Genomic DNA, 23,056 nt, shown 5'->3' with positions numbered 1-23,056 from the left:
CCCGGGCCGGCCCGCAGCGAGGAGCGGGCAGGCGGGCTCCTTCCCTTTTCTCCACGGAGTTGCAGGTCCTCGGGTCACGTTTTAAGCACTTTTTGCCAGAGTTACCGAGCCAGAGTTAGAGCTTTAAGAGATACACCCAATACGAAGAGGCTTGGAAAAAATTTAATGAGCTAGTAACACTCAACAGCGAGGACTAATCTAAAAACTGTTCCCACATCCTACTTAAAATATTTACAATATTGTTAACTATATATACATTGTCATCGTTGTCCCTTGTAGTCTATTTATAGATGAGTTCCTTAGGAATTATACCTGTTATATCTGGAAGATGAACAGCACAGTATTGGTGTAGTAGGCATTGCTGGGAATACTCTGTACTAAGTTGCCAAGATCCCCTGGGCACTGGGCATCGAAGCCTGAGGTGATGGGTACATGAATCAAAGCACAATGCAAACTTCTCTACCATTGCAATGTTCTGATGTGCAAGGCAGCAGGGTAAGTAGACAACACTGTGCAATTTACCCTATCTGAGAAAAACAAAACAAACCACACGCCCCTGTGTGGCAGTACAGGGCATCTGTAATCAGACACTGACTTACACTGATCTGCATTTCCAACCATACCATTCACCCAAACTTTGCTGCTCCACTCAAGGCCTGCAAACAGCATAATATTGCTTATAAAGCAGAAATCCCACTGTGAAGAGTGATTCATCAAGTAAAGCCTCATTTTATGACATTGTGAAATTACACAACATAGCAGCACCTATTGGAAAAGGGTCATAGTTCAAGGAAGGGAGACCAACCAATACAACTAACAATACTGGATTCATAGCTCTAAGTCTTAAGTCCAGTTAGCAGAATGAGATCCTCTCAACACACTCCTTTGTAGAGGGTACCTTCACTTTTTTCCTGAAGCAAAACATTTTATCTGTATGACAGTGGGGCAGTATTACTTTTCACTGATCTTTTATGCACCTTCTGAACTCCCTTCTGCTACTTTATTTCCCCTTTCTCAGAAGAAACCCAGGAAGTTCTCTCAAATGTATTTCTGCCAAAGAAATTGCAGAGTCAGCCACCAAGCTCAAAACAATTTAAGTACACTGGATAGGAAAGTCACAGACAAACAGATAAAACCTGAGAATGCAAGTGAAAAGTACTGGGCGAGTAGTGTCAGACCAATCCAATACTTAGTCAAGGGTTTTTACACAATGAATAGAGAAAAAAAACCCAAATTAATCTAATTTACTAGAAAATACTAAGCTTATATATGATACAGTGTCTGCATCATTTTAGAAAAATCACTGATTTCATGGTTTATTTTACAATAATTGGATTAGTCTACAAGTTAAGGCAAACATACTAATGCATCTGCTTTTCTTTTTAAATCATAGTTATAAAGGTTACACAAAGTTCTCCAAAATTTCTAAGAAATGTTCACAATTGAAAAAAAGATAAGTTTTTTGATACAAGTACATGGAAAAAAAACTAAGACAGTGTATACAATGCCATTATAGTAACAATATTCAAATATCTAATGGTAATATTTAGGCCATTTGAACAATGTGTTTCAAATGGTGATCTTCAGAAATTACTTACAAAGGTAAATAAGATTGCAGCCGTATCATAGTATTCATAACATGAACATTATTATATTGGCTATTTTCACAAAACCCGAGCATTTGGTTTCTGAACAATGAAAGCGTATAATGATTAAATAAACATGAATATGTATGTATAACAAGTATGCTGTTCATATAGTCTGGAGCTACTTTCACATGTTTAATTCTTTTGAAAGAAGAAGCTTGCTTATGTGCACTTTGTCAAATGTTTTCTCCAGGGAATTGTAAATGCCTATTTAAAGTCATGAAAACAAAATCCAGAGGAGGGCAGCCCTTGTTAGTGGGAGGACGGACCGTAGCTTATGTGTCACCATTTAACACTGCCAGGCAGCTCTGCAGAAGCTGTAAGTTACCCTGTAAAAATAAAGAAAAATATCACCACATTTGTCTTCTTTCTTTTAAGCTTGTGACAGAACAGTGTTTTTTAAATAGCAACGACACAACTAAAGAATGGACAGGTTTTGAACTTACGGAAAAATATGTGTAACTTTTGTATTAAAAGTTTTTTTGAATGTAGGAATATAGTGTCATGGAAATAGAGAGCCAATCTGAGATTCAAAAATAAGCATTTAATACCCTTTCATGTTTCTTCCTAGAGGTCTAGTCTGGCCACAAAAACCATTCACTGCAGAGTGCTCTCTCAGCAATGAAATTCACAGCTGCAAAGTTTAAAATATTTTATATAGCAGGGCCATTGCTCTGTCTCTAGAATGAGATCCCCTAAGTCTAAGTATTCATGTGCTACTGAATACTGTGGATACTGTATTCATCAGCAAATATTAAACAATTCATAGCACTCGGGATCTCCTCACTTATAGCAGCCATTGGAGCTGACAGCTTTATTCAAGGAGGAGGCCCTGTTAGAAAGACAGCAGACTGATCTATATGCTTAGCCAGGTGATTTAGCCATCGAGTTTAGCCATTACAGCTGGAGCTACAGAAGTGATTATCAGAACATTAACTCATCTTAAGTCTAAGCCAAGCTCTGACCACCTTTCCAAACACAGTTTTTAATCTTATTTACAGCATTTTGGCTCTACCATAAAAATATACAGACTGGTTTTCAGGTATCTGAATGAATTTAGAGAACTGATACTGTTGTGAATTAAGCAAATGTGATTGATAAGCCAGAATTTACTTTGCAGGAAAAAAACCCCACCAAAACAACTCAGTATTCATATGTTCATTCATATATGCTTAGATCACTTTAAACGACTAGCTATTCACTAAGAAATACCTGTACTACATTTGTTTCCAAATCTGAAATCTCTATGTAAGAAAAAAATGTCAGGCTGTTGACAGTGTTAAGAGTAATTCCTATCAGGTTCAGATAAAATGCAGGAAAAAGCAGTCTGAATGCCCAGTTATGAACAGGGAAGAAACTGCTGACTTCTAAAACAATTTTTGGATCAAAAAAGAAACATATAAAAAATTCAGACACACAAAAACATGTAAGTATCTGTGATTTCCTTGCCTTTCATAAACAGTCCACAGAAGTCCCTAAGAATTTGTAAATACTCCTTCAGTTAAAAGTGCTCCAGTGATTTGTGATAGATAAGCAGGACATTCATCCCTCAGCCCCAAAAGCTAAAATCATAATTCTATGCCCCCTTCAGGTTCTTATAATCCAGATTAAGCAATTAACTGATTTAAAGGCTTAAAAACAGATTCCCAGTTATGCCTACTAAATCCTTCTCAGTCTTATCTAGAAGGCAGCAATATCAGTTACAGCTTCAACAGCTTTTTTGTCTCTTTATTCTAGACAGGCAGAGGACAGTGACAAGCTATTTTTCAGAAGGCTTGTAATTTGGTGACATGAATAAGTTCTATATAAGCAAGATACATGAGGACTTGGTGGCCCATCCTTGTGGTGTACAGGATTCATAAATCTAAGGTCTCTGCTACTGAAAAGTGGATTCTTGACTGTAATGATCTAATGAATTGAAAAGAATACTTGAGTCTGAAGTCTTCCGTCTTCAAATGGAATTCAATCTGAAGTACACTTATGGACTGCATACATTACCTGTAACTAAAGTGTGACAATAATCTTTTGGCCATCTTATTACAAAAGAAGAAGTATATTTGTAATTTACAGACCATTATGTAGCACTCTAAAAAAAAAAGTTACCAGAACATCTGTGCTGGACTTGGGTAGAATTAATTTTCTTCTCAGTGGCTAATATGGGGATATATTTTGGATTTGTGCTGAAAATTATGTTGATAACATAGAGATGACATAATGGTTGCCAAGCAGCTCTGACTCTGCCTTTCCTGCTTCTTGTACTGGCACGCTGGAGAAGTGGCTGGCGGCGCACAGGAGATGGGAGGGGACACAGCTAGTACAGCTGACCCCAAGTGACCAAAGGGATGTTCCAGACCATATGACATCATGCTCAGTACATCAGGTGGGGAAAATAAGAAGGAAGAGGGGGGCATTCAGACTGTTGTCTTCTCAAGTCACTGTCACACGTAATGGGGCCCTGCTCTCCTGGAGATGGATGAACATCTGCCTGCCCATGGGAAGCAGTGAATAAAGTCCTTGCTTAGCTTTGCTTATGTGCATGGCTTTTGCCTTCCCTGTTAAACTGTCTTTAACTCAACCCACCAGTTTTCTCACTTTTCTGAGTTTTAGTTGCCAGCTGAGGTTAAACCATCACAACATCCTTTACACCTCAGTCATTTCCAGACTAAGCCAGCCAGTCTACTCAAATTTTCCAAATAAGCACATAATTCATTGTCATTAGATCAAATTTACAAAGTTCACAAGAACCACCTTGCTTAACTTATAATAAATCAAGGACAATAGAAACTGTGAACCATTACTCCTTGTGGCTGCAGTATCTGAAATATTTGACTTACATCACCACAGCATGAGAAAGTCCAATACATTCAGATTCAGAAAAGTGTTTCTTGCCAGCTCACACTCCTAAGCTGTAGATATTAAAATTATTGGCAGAACCACAGTGACACAAACATCCTTTTCAGGAAAGAAAGAATTACTGACAAAACATTTCAGCAAATCCCTTAGCACTGCATTTTGCTTACTTCCTTCTTCTGTCAGCTCCAAACAGACATCTGTTGCTAGTACACAAGAAATTCTTTTTCCAAAAAACACAGAGAGGCAAGAGTGTATATGTTAGTATTTGTGGAAAACAAATGTTTCTGTTTATTTACGTGAAGGAAGTGACTCTCTTACTCAGTTACAATTCAATGTCAAAAGACTCCAAATGTACAGCCAAGGCTATGAATGCTGTATGATTATAACTGTAGCAGTTTCACCAGCTATCAAACCTCCCTTCCTGAACACAAAGTCCAACATAGGAATACCTCAAAATCCAACCATTTAAAATACTGAACAGTACACTAAATGCAGCTTTTGCACCAAAATGGCCAAACACCGACTCAGGTCTTACATTAGCTACAGCTGCATTAAGTCATGAAGAAACACAGAACTAGCAAAACAGAAGCTAAGCACTACCTAGGGGGGTAATCAGCCAGAATGGCCACAGAAAAAGAAGTATCAGTATGTTTAGAGTAGGTCACTGGCCAATGATAATCTAAAGCTTCAGTTTGGCAGCTATTCTAAATAGATCTAGGGTACATGCTGCTGCTAAGAAAGCAGCTCTCTTTTATTACCAGACCCTCCCAGACAAAACTGTGTGTTTTGATACAAGGGATGTTGTGAAAACAAGACAAAGTAAAGCTTAGGAAAACCCAGAGCAACTTTCAGCGCCTTCTTACTATGCAGCTGCACACATAACTGTGCCAACATAAGGGAAAGGGAGAATCATGCATCATCATCCTTCCTGGCAGCAGTCTGCCCTTTCATCGACTTAAAGCAAACCCAAACCACAGTCTGATTTTTAGCTTTTTCAAAAGTCTTGAGTTGTAATTCAAAAGGATAAGAGGATATTAACAATACTTCCAAGAAGTATGTTATAGGGAAGTAGTATGAACGTAACTGGACAGAGAGGGTTTACTTAGAATTTGTATGTACAGTGTCCCTGATTTACTGAGTTTATTTCCCTACAGCCCTCAAGTCTTCTACAGCTACAGGCGGGTATAGCTCACAAAATGCAAGCTGTGCCTCAGAACCTTCTCTCAATTCTTTGGTCATTCTTGACTTCTTCTGTACAGCAACCTTTGTATTTTAGGATTCGTGTTTTTCTTTCCACACAGAGCAAGTAACTTTAAACTGCAAGTCAAGCAGCAGCCTTCATTGTGTCTGAATTCCTCCAAAAAAGCCTCTCAGGTGAGTTCAGCACCCACTGATACATCATATTTCAGCTCTGTATTTTTTGTGTGAGGCAGCTCCAAATCCAGAAGACACATGGCTAGATTGATTCAGAAACAGATACATCTGCATGGTATCTAGTCTGGAAGCACTCACTACTGAAAAAGAAAACCCATAATAGAAGACTTCTAGCAAAAGGCTGCAGCAGTGGGTATCCATTGTCCCCAGATCTCTTCCCTACTTAGCATTTTTGCTGGAAGCAAGCACGTGCACTTGGGTAATAGGTCATGTTGCAGAGTTTGTCAGCACTGCGCTCCACACTCCATTGACCGAGCAATTGCCATTTTGTTGCTACTAAAGCTTCATACCCCTGCCTCCAGGAAGTGCAAAAGCACAGAGACTGCCAGCATCAGGCAAATTATTTTGCCAAAAACCTAGATGCAGGGGGCTTTTGATCTGACGTAATTAACTGACTGCCCATGTGAAAAACATGGCTTTCTTTTATGCTTCCACTAGTCTTCAAGAGGAATTAGGTGTCTAGAAACAGCCCAGCTTAGCCCAGTCAAAACCAGGGCTATCTAGTCCTTGAAATGGAAGCATTGTTCATGATTTGCATTTCAGTCATATTCCTCTAGCACTGCTCTAGAGTATTGTGCCCTCTAGCACATCAGGGCACAATACTACATCAAAAAAAAAAAAACCAAACCAAACAACCCAACAAACAAGTCTTTTAATATCTTATTTCTTCTCTTATGGAACTAACCAAGAAAGTGTCCATCAAACCATTTCATCCTTCAATACTCTGTATAGACTAATAAAAACCTATCCATAAGGCTCTCTTCAAATACCTTGGTTACTGCATTAATAAGAACATTCCCCATTATATAATGTTGAAAAATACAACCTACTGTACTTGTAAATTTTGTAATAATCAAACCCAGAATTCACAGGAAGAAAAACACTGCAACCAAACTGATCCATCTGTAGCTTAGCTTGTTTTTAAATATGAAACAGCAGCATTGAAAAAGAGAATTTTCAAACCTAGTGAGAAACTTCATTCATCTTTCATTCAACAAGTTAAAGTATTTGTTAATGTTTCAATTTATCATTCTTAGTCAAAATGACCTTTTATTATTGTAAAGCTTTAAAGATTAAAAACTGTCTGGTGAATGGTGTGCTCCATGATGAAGTAGGTGAAAAGGGTCAGCAAAAAAAAATCATCTTCAAAAGCAGAACTACAATTCAGAGCTTCTATTACAGCTTCATGGACTCCTTGTTATTAAATTTACTAAGACAAGGTAAGTCACAGACAGACTATACAAAGAAATTAGTGTTAAACACAAGCTGTGGCAACAAACTAAAGCTAAAAATCTTCAAGCACTTCCAGGTACTGAGGACACAGGAAACACATATCAAGTTGAAAGCTACAGAATTTAAGCATCTTCCCCCTGCATTCCACAGTTATTAGTTGTCAAAATTAAAGAGAATATTATTCCAACATTGTGACTCGCATAGTTAAAAGAAGTGATTCTTTAATAGAAGACAGAGACATTGTCTAAGCATTCCACTTCAAGGCATGTGGAGACTTCAGCAAGAGTCAGTTACAGGAGATGATGAAGAGTCAATGACTGAAGCAGGACAGAAGCAGTCCCTTACTAAAGCACAATATGGCAAATCAATAAAAACTGTTCAAGTAAGATTGCTAGGACTATTTAAAGTAAGGACTGTTCATCTGAAAAAGAGTAATATGTTCCATACGTTACTGATTACTTTACCAGCAAAACAAATATCTCATTAAGTTTAACTTAGACTACAAAGATCTTAAAAAAAAAAGTTCCCCAAACAACCCTTTTATTACTGCACATGGGTTTTACAGGCAATGGGTTTAGCAGAAGGAAGAATGACACCATCAACACTACTGAAAAGAAAGTAAAGCAGCAATACACTTCTTAACAAGTCCTTTCAACATATATATTCTGAGTTAATTCACAGCTTCCTAACCAATGCAGTTTCAGATTTGAAGAGAAATGCTAAAGAACTGATTTTTAAAAGAAAGCAGCCTCCAGCTGTAAGACTGTTCAAATAAGAGACTGTTGTAGTCATCTATGAAACCAAATACATTGTGAAATTTAAGGACAATACAGGCCTCCTAAGGTTATTTTCCCACAAAAATTTATGTTTCTGAAAAGGCTATCTGCAACATGCCTCTTTTGTTAATGGTTTAGAGTTTAAAGGCAAAAAGGTTCAAAAAGCATACTCATCATACCAGACAGGCCAGTGTGATCTCAGGCTTAATATCCTATACATCAAGTCCCAAAATATGGCTAACAGGAGAAACCACTTCCTTTCTCATAGTGAAATGGAGAGATGAAGTTTTAAAAATAGGTACGTTTTCAAATTCTGTAGATATAAATATCAAACAGTCAAATAACTACAAAACTGAAGGCAAAATTCTTTTCCAGGATATGAGTTTTCCAAAGGCACCTCAAGCATACCAATCTCTCAGAGACACTTCACCTATACTTCATTTTCGCTTTATTAAAGAAATTTAATCTTTCTGGACAAAACTTAAAATTCTCCTTCCTGAATGTGAAGTGTGTATCACCCAACAACTGTAGCCATCTTGGTTAATCAAGCATATAATATTCAAAATCACTTGAAATATAGGCCAAAAAGGATCACAGTTACCTTAGCATGCTTTAATTCCAGTTCTGCTAGTTCCACCAGATTTTTCCTGAATGCTGCAACTCTTCTTGTCTTAAAGTCTATCAGTTCTATAGAAAATAAAAGCGGACTCATTAACAGTATCCCTGCTAGTGACCTCAGCTATTAAAAGATATTTCTTCAGGTAAAGGGTGAGAGAAAGAAAAGAGAAAACCCTCATGTTTAATCTCAGCACATTCTGGGCTCAAAAATACTGCCACACAGTTGGAAGAAAGCAAACCATCACTGCAGCTCCTCACTTCTAGGTAACCTTTTGTGGACACTAAGCTCTTTTGAAAAAAGACTGCCAAGTGGATGCTTTTAACATTTATTTCTCTTATTCCACTGCACTATTCTTTCAAGGCTGATACTTGAAAGTCTTCAGGGAATATACTAAGCTAAAACTAGGGTGAACAACAGTATGCCTTCTGCATATACCATTGTAGCTAACAGGATCACTCATTCTCCATTGTCTCACTTACAGGAATCATTAACCAGATTTACAGGCTCAAACAACTCTTCAATGATAAAAACAGGAGAGCATAGTGTTTAAACCTTGAACAGATCTGCCACAAATGATGACTCAGATACCTACTAACTCACTGAAGTTTAACCTAAAGAAGACAGTAAGTTTCCAGAAGAAAAGTAACATGTAAATAAGGTTCCTTTTCTCTATTAACTCTGTAATTCAGTGAAATCTCATTTCATTATTTCTCCCTTCACTAATGCAGTACCGTATCTGTGACAGACTGGTGCCTTCACAGAAGAAAGCATAAAACCAAAAGGGGAATTTTAACAACACTAAAGCATTTGTTTGCTATTACTGCTAACAGTTATAATTTTGTATCCTAGCTTATGTATGTGGAAAAAAAGCTTAACAAGTAATTTGCACCTAAACTTTGCTTTACCTATCAAAGCTATAAGAAGCCAAAGAAAAATATAATTTGAACTTTCTAAAATAAATAAATAATAATTAAAATATAATATTCCTGCTTAGGAAACAGTACAAAAATATATTTTTATTAATTACATTAATTCTCATTAATAACATACTAAAATGTTAATTTTCAAGTAGTAACATAGGATCAAGGACCACCCAAATACCTTGTTTTGCTGATTCAGAAATTTTCTCAAATTTCTGACAGCATATTTGCTGAGTAGTTTCAGCTTGCAGCACATCTTTATTTTTTGCTCTTGCTTTATCCAATGCCTTATTAGCATTTTCATAATCCACTAGTGACCTAGATCTTCTATATAGGAGATCCTATTAAAAAAACAAAGGTTGTATGGAGTTTATAAGACTCTATCCAAGGTTTTATTATATTCCAAGTAATTTAAAAATCAAATTAATTTCTGTCCTTGTTGCTGTATTTCAGTTCTTAGTAAATTATTTGCATTCACTTTACTTCATCCTCCAAGTCACAGGAATGTCCATACTAGATCAGATCCACAACACAATACTGTTTGGTCTCCATCTTGTCTGACAGAGGCTAGCAACAGATGGCTTAGATCAAACTCCAAAAAGCCAAAGAAGACAAACCATGGGAAATTTCACAGCTTCTTAGATTAGAAACAAACTGCATTTAGATTATGTATCTGAAATACACACAGAGCCCAAGAAGCAGTAGCAACATTTTTTGTGCAACAGTTTGTGATCTTGTAACTACAGACGTTTACTGTCAAATGCTTGCTCATTCTGTGATATTACTTAATCAACTCACACCAAACAATAGTAAGAATGAAATTTTCTGTAAGTACAGAATATCAAATTCAGCCCATGTGTTTTTGTATCAGCACTAGTAGATTATATGGAATATCCAATTTTCATAGTTAAAAAAAAGCAGAATTGCTTGCAATTACAAACACCAAACACACTGCAAACACGAAAACAGCCCTTCCAGTGTTTCTTGTTACTGCATGATTTGGCCTTGACAAGTGGCTTACTCAGTTCCACACAGTCAGTCCCACATCAGCAACGACTTTGTTACTCCTTATATTCAACAGAAACAGGTTTTACAGCTAAGGGAAAAACTGCAGGCTAGAGGAGGCAGCATTTTAGTCTATCAGTATTGTGAGTTGATGAACCCATGTCACTTTCTCTCTTTTTTTTTTTTTTTTGTTAAAAACCCACAATTTCACTGAACATATACCCATAGATTCACCTTAGCAGCTTGAGATTCCCTAAGGTAATATTTCAGAAGATCAGAAAGCTTAAGATCTTCATCAGCAGATACTCGAGCCTCTATTTTCTGGAAAAACAAAACAAAACACCACCATAAAACAAAAAAACAGTAAGCAAAAGGATCAACTTAAAAACAACCAGACTTTGGGTTGCATATATCAAAGAATATGATACAAATTAAATGTACGATATGCAGTACACAACAGATGGTCTATTTCAAAAATTAAGATCAGGCTTTAATAACAGCATACTTAAATATGCAAAATGAGAAGCAGTATTAGGATTTTGTATTAAAATGTAAGGAATAAGCTATTCTGTGAGCAGTAATTGACAACTTGCTTTCTGTATTAAAAACTGCTTTTTTTTCCCCAATAGCAATTATATTTATCATATGCTAGAAAAAATGTAGAGAAACAAACTTATATTAAGAGTTGCACAAGCAGTTTTATATTGTTGTTGAAATCAAAGGAAAACAAATTTTTAAGGCACCTTTGCAGAGTAATTGTGTAACTGCATGTGCTAAATGGTCTAAAACCCAATTAACTCATTAGCTTGCATTCAAAACAGATTAGAAATAGTCTGCAAGTGCATATTTAAACCCTAATTTTAAAAAGATAATTTCTGAAATTAGACATTTTGTTTTGAGTCAAAGCAAGTAATTCTGTCAATTTTCTTTAAAGTACGTGTTTATACAGATACAATTGTCAGTTTAGGAAATGCACACATTTTTCATATAGAAGTTTTCCTGATACATGGCATACATCTTCTCTCTACCAAGCCAAATAAGTAAGGCAAAAGAGAAGATATATGAAAAACTGGTTACAAGCATAAGCAATATTACTTTTGAGTCAAATAATTGCAGAAACAGATCTTGGCTCCAGAAAAAAAGCAGCATGACCACCTTTTTTTTGTTGGATTAAGGATTCAATTTCTTCATTTCTTTTATCCATAACAAGTTCTGTGATTCCCAGTAACAAGTATGGAAGACCTCATAGCATTTTAGAGGAACAGAAGGGTATTACAGCAGACTGCCTAGAAATGTTTAGTAGACTGAGGAGTCCAAAGGTTCATTTTACAAAACACAACTGAAATCTTACACTTTCTCATTTCATACCACACATTGCTTAAATGCTCCATCTAGAAGCACCCATATTAATTCACATATTAATGCCTTGTTGACACATGATATCCGTTTCATAGTACATACCCTTGTTTTGTCAAATAACTCTGACACCTTCAGAAAAAACCTGTGCAAAGGAAACAGCTCATATTACAACATTGTTTTGAACAGTCTAATTTCTCGAACTCACACTATCGTCTGTGTCTGGCAATAAAGATTGCAAAGGCATTGCTTACAGTTATAATTCACAGAACTCAGAGAACATACCTAGTTTCAAACTTCAAACATGTGGGAACTGGGCAGTGTAAGAAAGGCAAGGGACAAACAAAGCATGACAGATGGATATTTTTAAGTAAAGAATAATTGCTCAGCTCCTCAAGGATTCTTTATGCTTCTGTGAATTAAACCCCTAACACCAGCACCATGGTCAATGGTCTCACACTGTTATCAAGTGTCCTATACACAAATTTGAATGTACTTTTCTTCACCCAGTAAAAATGACATATGTCCTACTTGGAATTCAGGGATGCTGAGCAGCAGTGTGGCAACATCTCCACTGCAGGTGACAATACAGGGCTTTAGTCCTAGAGCAGACTGAATTACAGTCAAGTGATACTATTTTGACAGAGGACAGATATGATTTCTGACACACCCTAAAGGACTACAAAAAATATCAATACTATCATCAAAGTATCTGGTATATAAGCTATGACCACATCTGGAAGTATATCACTGTAAATCAGGTATATTAGAAAGTTAACTTTCATGTCCTACCTGTCATCACACTGACACCAACATAACACTATGTGTGTATGTTGACAAGCACTGACTTCTTTAAGGTAGTAACCAAATTTTATTGTCAGATACACCAGACTTCATCTTCAAGCAAATCACTGAAAGACTAAAGGACAAACATCTGTACATAGAGATACCCTTCTAAAGTTCTGGGGATCCCTGGAGATTCCTTTGTTTTCCTGAGGGCAGTAAACTTGCCAGAACAGCAGGAACTATTTTTCAGGATGTTGGTACACTCAAAAAAAAAAAAATTCATAGACTCCGACTGAGACCTGTGCTTGCTGCATATATCAAAGAATTTGGAATATTTTTTTAATGGTGAACGAATTGTGGGGTTTTTTCCTTATTTGATGAGAACTTTTCCATCTCAACTGTCCAATTTTCTACAGACTTTAGAAATTGGCATTTTTTTACAGACGGATATTAAAACAAAACTGTTAAATGCAGCCTGCTAAAGCAATGAAATACTAGAGGAGAAAATGATTTCATGTCATACAGCTGTAACAAGTTCTGGTTTTCTCCTAACAAGAGCTACCAATCTCACAGGCCACCATTAAGATTCCTACACAGCAAATTGCCCCATAGGTTATTAACAATATCTTACTTGCATATATCTGTGGAGTCCTGCGTTCCTAATGCATATAATGAAGAACCAATTCTATTATAGTCATCCGCCACATCTAGAAAAACAAACAAGCACTTGTTTTACTACCTCAATCCTCTTCTTTCTGGAAATTTTGAAATTCCTTTCTTCAAAAATAGGTATTTTTCTAAAAGGACATGCTTTAACACAGAAGTAGAAATAAAATAGCAATCTCATTACTTAATAGGAAGGATAACTTCACACAATAAAAACAGTGGTTTCACCAAATTGTGCAGTCTGCAATTTATCTAGGAGTATTTTATGCAGTTACAACCTCCTAGGTGAATTAATTGTGCAAATTTTTTAGGTTTTATTTTGGTGGAAGATGTACAAACTTAATGGTTAAAGTCTGAATTTAAATATTATTTTAAAACCATTTGGGAAAAAAAATCACAGTTTAACAGTAACAAAGCCTGTGTGCTTGAGAGAAGTTAATTGACTACAAACCCCAAACTACAAAAAATACAGCACTATATACACAACACATTTTCTAGCACATCCCTGTTTTTAGAAAACCCTTACATCTTCGATAAGCAGTTAATGGTTAAAGTAGCATTAGTGTCAAATCACTTTAAACAATAAATTAGAAGCAACATTTGTAAGAAGGCTGCATAATTTGACTAGTGAGGTATTGCTATATAATATAAAAAACATAAAAAACAAATCTTTGCATACAGACCTTTTCTAAAAAGCTTTAAATATTAACTCAATGGATGATGAAAAATACCAGATCCAAGCAATGAACAGGAAAATAAATTTGTTTGTTATTTCTGAAGTTTGTATGCCTTTAAGCAGAAATATTTTTTCCTAATAACACAACCTTAACAGATTGAGTGGGTCAGCTTCCACATAATTCATTACTCCATGCATTATCAACACAGCTGGTTAGAGTGAAGAATGGTATTAGGAAGCAATTAATCTCCCCTTCTATTCCTCCAATTTCAACATAAAAATTGATTTTCTGCTGGAAATAGCAAGTTGGTGTCTTTGCAAGACCTGCAGCTCTCTGTTGATCATGTTATCCATAAACTACAGATTGCCCATTTCCAAAACATGTTTCCCAGGTCATTGCTCTACTCCTCTAGCCAGAATTTCAAAAGGTGCCATTTGTCCCAATTCACAGTTTGGCAGAAGTTGTCAGTAAACACTGTATGCGATTTGAGCCTGGAAACCAACGAAGCTTTGTCATGAGTTTGATCAATCCTTTCCCAACAGATCCTCTACAACCTAATTTCAAAGGATTTTCTCACTTCTACAGCCAATGTTAAAGCCTTTGTTAAAGCCTTTCTCACTCTGTAAATAAATCTTGGCACTTCATTACCATGAATTTTAAGAAAGCAGCCAAAACCACCAGAAACCACTTCAGGTGGGAACTGAATCCAGATACAGGGCCTTAGCTCACTGAGCCATAACTGACTCTTTCCATCTTCTAGCACAGACACTAAAACTACAAGACTCAGCATTCATGCAACAGCAAGAGAAGCATCTGAAGAACTCAGTAAATTCTTGGTTTAACATCTCATCCAATATCCATTTTAGAGATCTTATCAATGGAGATTCATGAAGGGTTTGTGACTTGGTTTTGTATGAACTATATTACTGTAGACAGCAAAGCCAGTATCTGTAAAGCAGACCCAAACTTCAAGGAATAAACAGAATCTGGAAGATCAATTTTGATTTATCTAGGCAGAAAAACTTAAAATCAAAGGCAACACAGGCCAATTTCTTCTGAGCTTCTCAAAGCACAGTCATCCTAAATCAAACACAATAGTCCTAACTCAAAGATTTTTCATTTTCTCAAATAAATGAACTGCACTTGAGAAGACCATCTAGAGCTTTCAGAAATCACAATGGCTAGCACTCAGCTCACGAAGACAAATCAAGAGGCAAGTGGTAAATCTTGTCTCAGTAAGAAAAGGGATCCTGCTAACCAGACTACTCATTGCTGTCCACACTCTAAATGGCTAAAAACGGAAACCTAGTCTAGAACCAATGGCCCAAACAGGAGTTTGCTACGAGCAAAGGTAACTTTGTTAGCAAGGTAATGCAATGCCCAGTTTGCCAAGAGATTGTCCTCAATGGAATCAACCACATCCAATCCAGAACAACTGCACTAGGAGTAAAATCACCTATACTGCCATATTACCCACCTCTACACCTAAATTACTAAGTCAGACTTCAAAAAAATATTAATACTTAAAGTGTAATTCTTTTCAAGCAGACAGCATGAAGAATAAACATATTCTCAGTGCTGCACCAGGCTCTTACTCCATCTACTCTATGGTAGCAAAGCCTAAACTTCATAATTCAGACTGAACTTCTTTAGAATGGGAAGGCTACACTTGGAGAAATGAACTCACTTTTCACATGCAAAAAGTAAACTAAAAATTACTTCTCCTCACTAACAACTTCTGTACACTTTAACCAGTACTATTTTCACCCTGAAAAACTCACTTTTATGTGATCTTGTCATTTTATCAGATTTGGCAGAGGCATCTTTGACTCGGTTGTGATATTCTACAAGGAATGTTCTCTCATGTTCAAAGAAGTCATCCACATCCTACAAAAAAAGGGAACAATTAAAAAAAAGGATTTCACCCATGCTCCACAGAGCAATTGCAGAGTAAAGTTGCACATTTCACTGTTGCTGTGACAGGAAATGCATCTGGTTTTATTCTCTAAAACACCATTTATATGAACTGATTTCTTCTCCACTTATATCATGACCTTAAGTTTTATGAAGAATTTAGTAAGAATTAAGAATCTGCAACAAGTATCCTAAAGGTCTATATAACTAAACATGAAGGAATAGCAACAGATCACCAAAGGTGACAACAAAACAGAATCTATGTAATCTACTTATATGTAGAGAAGGGATGAAAGTCACTCAGCAGCACAGAGGCTGTGGTCTCAGACAAGATGATTTGAACTCCTAGCTCAGAAGATTGATCTTAATGACAGACTTCTTTTAATTTGGTAAACAAAGGTAAATGTTAATATTGTCTGTATTATAATTTGTGATAACTGGTTTATACTTACTTTTAAAAATCCTCTAAAATAACACAGATGCTCAATACCATGGAATTGCCTACAACATGGGCTTTGAACAGTATTATGAACCTGGAAGTTATCTGGACTTCATATTTTTCTCCAAGTCATAATCCATGGTTATATCCACTTTTCAGCAGTTTCAAAAAAATAATATTTTAAACCTATAAACTTGTCTCTTGTAAAAATTGCTACCAAATGGAAAGTCACCACTAGAAAGAAAAGAGGTTAAAAATCATCCTCTGCAGAATTTCTGCTTGCTATAAAAGTGATCTTGTAGCTTTCAGAAAAGTAAAAATTAAAATTTTCATTACCTTTTTTTTTCTCAGTTACGTTCTTACATCTAGGAGATGGGAAAAATCATATAACCTCTACTGCTGCTCTTTGAAACAGCAGACAGATTCTAAAAGTCCGGGAAAATTCACTCCATTAGTAACTTCTGAACAGAAGCAGTTGTCAGACCTAGTTCTCCTTTCCACTATATAAAATGGCAGGCCTGAACAAAAAACCTCCCAACAAGATTATCAATTATCTATGTATAAAAAAGGTGCTTAATTTCATAGAGTACTGAAAGGCCACAAGAAAGCTCTCAATTAATTTGTATCCAGGCCACAATTTTTCACCCATGGTCTGCCACTAATTCTTAAGTTAGACATCACAATAAAAATCCATTTTTGTACCTATGTAAAATTCTGCTTCATTAAAAAAGGTGACAAATGTTAATACATTTTATATCTTGCTATGTGAAGCAGTGATCACCTTTACTCCTGAAACAATGACACCATCTGCTGATTTAACCATATTTTTGAAGAAGTCTTCAAGTTTCTCCTTCTTATTTTTCCCACGAACACTCAACTGAAAAACAAATTAATTTATGTTAATTCATATTCTGGAGGCAATACAAGCTTTAAAAAGAAATACAACTACGTATCCCTATACTTAAAACATTTCTCCTGTTCTCTGTTTATTCTTTTACTCTGCACTAATGGGGACAGGGCACCTTGCATACAGAATGAAGACTACCTCATTTACTAGATTGTTTATCACCTAAAATACCATTCTAGGAAACAAAAAAAAGGAAAAAAAAAAAAGAGATCAGCACCATTCTAGCACCTGCTGTACAGAGTGTATATTTCAGTTACCAATAACACAGTATTTATCATGCACAGTACAGCTGAGTTGATGCAACAATAGTTGAGTTAATACAACCATGTTTCACTCTCTGGTGAATGACAGATCTTTGACTTCCAGAGGATCATGCTGGTTTAAGCCTCCCCACACTCTCTCTTTCTGTCCATCTAACTACTCCCAGTTTAAGTAAACTGAGTGCCTGAACCTGTAAGCATTTCTACATCAAGCAACACAGGAACCACTGTAACATATTTTCAATTAAGTATGTACGCAGTTGAGCCAGTCTGTGTAATAATTTCTTCCACTTAATGTTGATTCCTGCAATTTTAAAAAGGAACTGAAACTCTTCGCAGAATAAGAGCAAACACTGTCTCCAACACCAAAAAGTTATGAAAACAAAAGTACTCTCCATTATCTCAATTCATTATGTTACATGTGGATAGCCACACTAGTCCAATATTCAGAAAAAAAATTAACCACGTTTTCACTCACATCATTAACATTATCAAAATATCTCATCAGAAATTCTCTCTAGTTTTGTTAGCAACAGAATTTACACCAAAGTTCCAAATCCTAAAACATTAGTGTGCCATTTTGTTGCATCATTCTTCCCCGCAGCAAATAAAAACAATTCAAAGAGTGGAAAAGTATCCTATCAAGTGAAATCACCACCAAAAGCTAATCTTTTTAATCCAAAATATACTGGATTTCCAGTAATCTTTTTGATGCTGAAGTTAAAGCATAGAGTGCATTTGGTTCCCAAGTGGCAGAAAATGAACTCCTACAGACTAAACTAATTTCTAACTTTTACGATACGAGTATGTCTGGCATGAAGGAATTGATGTAATTTGCTTCAGGAGGTAATTCCCTCTTAATCAGTTTTCCATCCCACCATAAAAGCATATCTTGATTTCTCTTGCCAGCAATTCAGTTTTCAATACTCACATCCTGATTATATTCCAAGAATACATGGAAATTTAAGTCCTTTCTCAAAATAGGATGTGCTGCCACGCGACACAAAAACACTTCATGCATTGCAACTGTCTTCTTGAATATTGCCAAATATTCACTGAAAACAAGAAATAAGACAGACATAAGAATTTCATATGAAGCAATTTAGATTGAGATAAACCTAGTGAACAGCTTTAAGAGATCCTTAGTAAGGGTACAAAATTACAAGCCAATATATCGGAGTTTATCACTCCAATGTTTGATACAGACATAAATAAATACTGCAGTGTTAATACTAGGGAGAAATTTGAAGCCCAAACACATTACAGAGAGACTTTTAATGAAGAGTCAACAAATACACTCTAATTTTTATGGTTAGCTAACAGACACTGGTTTGCTGAAAGTGTAACCTCATTTCATTGTCCTTTTCCCAGCACCCCAAAATTCAAGACACCAAGGTACAGATTACAGTCCCTCAGCACTATGTACTGATGTGCAAATTCCTTCCTCCCCATCTCCATCCCCTTGCCCATTTGCACCCTCCTTACTTATTTATATGTTTATGTAGTTTTGTTAGCTATTTAGACAGTCTTTTATTTCATGTTAAAGCACCTAGCCTTTTTGAGCCAAAGCTTACATTGATGTCTCACTTCATAGTGGTTCTAAAAGTGAAATTAAGAGCTGCTTTTGGCAGGTACAACAAAAAAAACGCATTTAATCATAACAATCACATAGTTGCCCAGTTAAGCCAACTCAACTTCAAAGCAATCACTCACTTGCAATTTAATTAAGAGGAAGGCACTCTTATCAATACAAGTTTGCTAGAATTCATTGTGCTTTGCAAATTCAGTGAGTAAGATGCAACCAATCTAAAAATGAGGAAAGGGTTCTTTTTCCCATTCTGAGGTCAAAGAGTGAAATTATAATCAGTGCTTTTCCTTCCACTATGTGCAAGGAGGTTAAGATTTACATACCAGCAAACCAGCAGGGCCAGTGTTGGGAGATGTTTGATCTCAGTGAGAGTAGTAGTCATTCAGTGAAGACAAAAAAGGAGGATGCAGAGGATGGAGGTGGCAGTAGAAGAAACCCAAAGTTTTCTGTGTTATCCAACCCCTAACCAGACCACAAGAGAATCATGATCAGGGCCGCTGGAAAACCAGATTCTTTAAAATCTATAGTGTTCTGCTAATTTCCAGTTTTCTGCATATGAAGTGTATATCTACTCTGCTATAAATTGTGTTGTACATATCACTAATACAGAGCTTTTTAAGACATTTGCTCACAGCAGCTGAAGTTCGGAGAGAAAGCAGCAGTTGTAAGAGTTCTATGTACTTTTCTTGCCAATTCAGAGCGCTTGATAGAAGCAGTCTAGAAGCAGCGTAAATATACACTTGAAAACTGAAACCAATGACAGGAAAAAGATCAAAGAAGTGAATGCATGACAAAGAAAATGGACGAAGCAAGGAGAAACTTCACTGCGTAACTCAATATGGAACAAGAAGCTTCAGAGCAGTTATTTCAATATAAATTAAATTCATAGTAAGGGAAAATAGTATTTTCAGGAAGTGTATTCTCCTTGTGCAAAAATTTAAAAAAAAAGTGTCAAAAAAGGATTTTCTAGTAATCTTTGTATTTCTTGGGGAACAGAAGGTTGGCATCTATGTTTACAGTACCAACCACATGCATAACTCCCTACTCCCAATCACTGCGTGTATTACCCTGAAGTCTAATTATACTTATCAAATGTGGAATACCAGAACTAAAAAAGATAGAGGTTATCTCCTCCCTTTGCAGATGTTCTGTGAAGAACAGGACCTAAGTACTTTCCTTCTTATGAAAGAATGCTCAAGAACAAGCTAATTTATTTCCTGTTTCAGAAGATCTTCCATGAAATTATTTCTACAATTTTCCTAATGGCACTGATCATGATCACTAAGAGGAACTTTGGTTATATAACAACTGGATTCTCAAGTCTGTGTTTCACAGAGAACCATTACAGTGAGATCAGAAACATGGGACAGCAAACAGCATTAAAAGTTTTGGAATATAAATCAATCAATAAAGTAGTAACCAAGTCTACATACGCTTCCAGTTCTTGTTTCATCTTGGTGAATTCTTCTTTAGTCATTGATCCTTCCCCTTCTCCAAGTTTCTGCAGTTTCTCCCTGGAGGCATCAAAGTCAGGCCTGGGTGGTGCTGGTGGAATCTGGAATTTAATCCAATTTTTTTTAAGTTCTGATTTTCTCAGTGAAAAAACACCCATTCACAGTACAGGAACTGTAGACTGCCTGCAGCTTTTTAATACATGTTTCTCTCTTTCATCATTCATTACAGCATTTCTGGATAAAGTCTCTTATTCATGAGTTATTCATGCTGCATTACTACACCAATTTCGGTCAAGCGTCCTTGAAGATTACTGAAGTATTAACTAATGGCTTCAGTTTAATTACAACAGAAGCCAAATAATTCTTCATTTCCCATGACAATAACTTAAAACTTGAAAAAAATATTTTTAATTAGTTTTGGTTTAGCTTATTTGGTAAGGATTATTTCTTGTCTAAAGAAAGAAGAAAAAAGAATTCCACAAGTGTTTTCACACCACCCATTTCTAACTCCCCAAAACTTTAAACCAAGAAAACCATTCCCTATTAAACAATAGCAGGCACTAGAGCTCTTTCTTGCAGCACTGCTGACATTAAAGACATGTGTTGAAGTAACAAAGCCTCCAGTCAACAAGGCTCTAGGTTAATTTTGTAATACAGTATATTAACACTGAAAGAGGAAACACCAGAGTCAAACTAAACCTGAATTGGTGCCAGGAAAAAAACACAGAACAAATATGATGTTTAAATTTTTACTTACTGGAATTGGCCCATTACATTAACATATTACAAAAAAAAAAAAAAAAAAAAAAGAAAAATCCAGCATCTAGACAGCCAACCGTCTGAAACTAGTTATTACCACACTGAAAGTCTAATCATCTCAAATAGCTTTTCTGACTAAGAAAAGACTAGCTCAAGAATGGTATGACCACCACAGATTATACTCACTATAATTTACCCAGTAATCATTTAGAAATATCTATTAACCCTCTGAATCAGCAAACACCCCCCAAACACAAAATGAATACCAAACTTTCACACCAAATGAAAAATATTCCCATTGCAAATAACGTATGAAAAGCAGCACTATTTTTAATATGCGGTATCATATGGTGCCTGTTTTGAGACCTCTGTTCCTGGAATGCCTGAAATTAACTTCAAACTGTAAGTTATTATATATTGAAGTTCCCTGTGTAACTCGGTTAAACATTAGCTTGCAGAAACAATACCACCAAGTTATACGGTTCAACCCTCTCCCAGACTTTTAACACAGTGGCATAAAAATACACTTGGAGACAAATTAAACTACTCACTTCTTAGGAGTAAAGGGCAAGAAAGTATGACAGTTACTGCAGCTTTCTTCCAAGCTTGCTTCAACCATTAATTTTGTGTAATTGCATAAAATGACGTATTAGAGAAGCTTATCTGATTTTATAAGGAATGAACACCTGCTGTTTCCACTGCATTTAAATCCAGTCTCAAGTAGTTTTGATCCAGCCCACAGAAAATGGCACATATAAACCAAAAGAATACCAATACTTACAATATAGCCAGCATAGTCCTCATTCTCAACAAAAGAGTCATGAAGCCAAATAAACTCTTCGTGTTGCCGGACAACAGAAAATTCGTTTTGTTTGAAATTTGGTAAGGAACTCTAGAAGGGTAAAAGGAGGTAGAATTATGGGGGGAAGGAGATTCGGAGGAAGAAAAGCTCTACAAAAAACAAGGTTTTTCATTACTACATGAGAAAAAACCTTGAGGGAACAACAAAAGTTTGTACCACAGTAATTACCCTCATCTTAATTAGTGCAGCAATCAACTGGCATGGGTTGCCATAACAGGTTGTGGAGTGCCTGCTCTCATCAACACATCTAATATCTTTATCAATTTAATCCTGGAGTTCTGTTTAGTATCTTTACTAATGATCTGGATGAGGGGACCAAGTGCCCCTTAGTCAGTTTATAGATGACACCAAGTTGGGTGGAAGTGTTGACCTGCTGGAGGGCAGGAAGGATCTGCAGAGGGATCTGTCCCAGCTGGATCCATGGGCTGAGGCCAACTGTAGAAGGTTCAACAAGGTGAGGAGCCAGGTCTGCACTTGGGTCACAACCCCAGACAGGGCTACAGGCTGGGGACAGAGCAGCTGGAAAGCTGCCCAGCGGAAAAGAACCTGGTCAACAGTGGCCGGACATGATCCAGCTTGTGCCCAGGTGGCCAAGAAGGCCAATGGCATCTTGACTTGGATCAGAGATAACATGGCCAGCAGGACCAAGAAAATGACTATTCCTCTGTGCTGGACACTGGTGAGGCCACACTTCGAGTGTTGTGGTCAGTTCTGGGCCCCTCCTGGCAGGACAGACACTGAGGGGCTGGAGCGTGTCCAGAGAAGGGCAACAGAGCTGGTGGCACCTCTGGAGCACAAACCTGATGAGGAGTGGCTGAGGGAGCTGGAGGGGCTCAGGCTGGAGAAAAATCAAGGGTTGACCTTATCACTCTCTATAAGTATCTGATATGAGGCCGTATCGG

General features: G+C 36.6%; 2 protein-coding genes across 2 annotated transcripts in view; both read right to left on the bottom strand.

The window, feature by feature from the left end:
- Positions 1-611, bottom strand: part of EAPP (E2F associated phosphoprotein) — a 5,717-nt gene extending 5,106 nt beyond the window's left edge. Inside the window, exon 1 of the mRNA XM_005417619.2 lies at positions 600-611. Within this exon, the coding sequence (XP_005417676.2) occupies positions 600-611 (12 nt within the window). The remainder of the gene's footprint in view (positions 1-599) is intronic.
- SNX6 (sorting nexin 6) overlaps positions 149-23,056 on the bottom strand; it is a gene marked incomplete at its 5' end in the record, with an annotated part of 29,243 nt that continues 6,335 nt past the window's right edge. The window contains 11 exons of the mRNA XM_031064242.1: positions 149-1,975; positions 8,544-8,629; positions 9,663-9,822; positions 10,721-10,807; positions 11,948-11,987; positions 13,260-13,335; positions 15,753-15,858; positions 17,106-17,201; positions 18,423-18,546; positions 20,513-20,634; positions 22,074-22,184. Coding sequence (XP_030920102.1) covers positions 1,922-1,975; positions 8,544-8,629; positions 9,663-9,822; positions 10,721-10,807; positions 11,948-11,987; positions 13,260-13,335; positions 15,753-15,858; positions 17,106-17,201; positions 18,423-18,546; positions 20,513-20,634; positions 22,074-22,184 — 1,062 coding nt within the window. The remainder of the gene's footprint in view (positions 1,976-8,543; positions 8,630-9,662; positions 9,823-10,720; positions 10,808-11,947; positions 11,988-13,259; positions 13,336-15,752; positions 15,859-17,105; positions 17,202-18,422; positions 18,547-20,512; positions 20,635-22,073; positions 22,185-23,056) is intronic.

The sequence above is a fragment of the Geospiza fortis genome, unplaced genomic scaffold, assembly GCF_000277835.1.
Source record: "Geospiza fortis unplaced genomic scaffold, GeoFor_1.0 scaffold54, whole genome shotgun sequence".
Taxonomy (NCBI): Eukaryota; Metazoa; Chordata; class Aves; order Passeriformes; family Thraupidae; genus Geospiza; species Geospiza fortis.
Note: the sequence above shows the minus strand (reverse complement) of the source record. Positions and strands in the feature narration are given on the sequence as shown.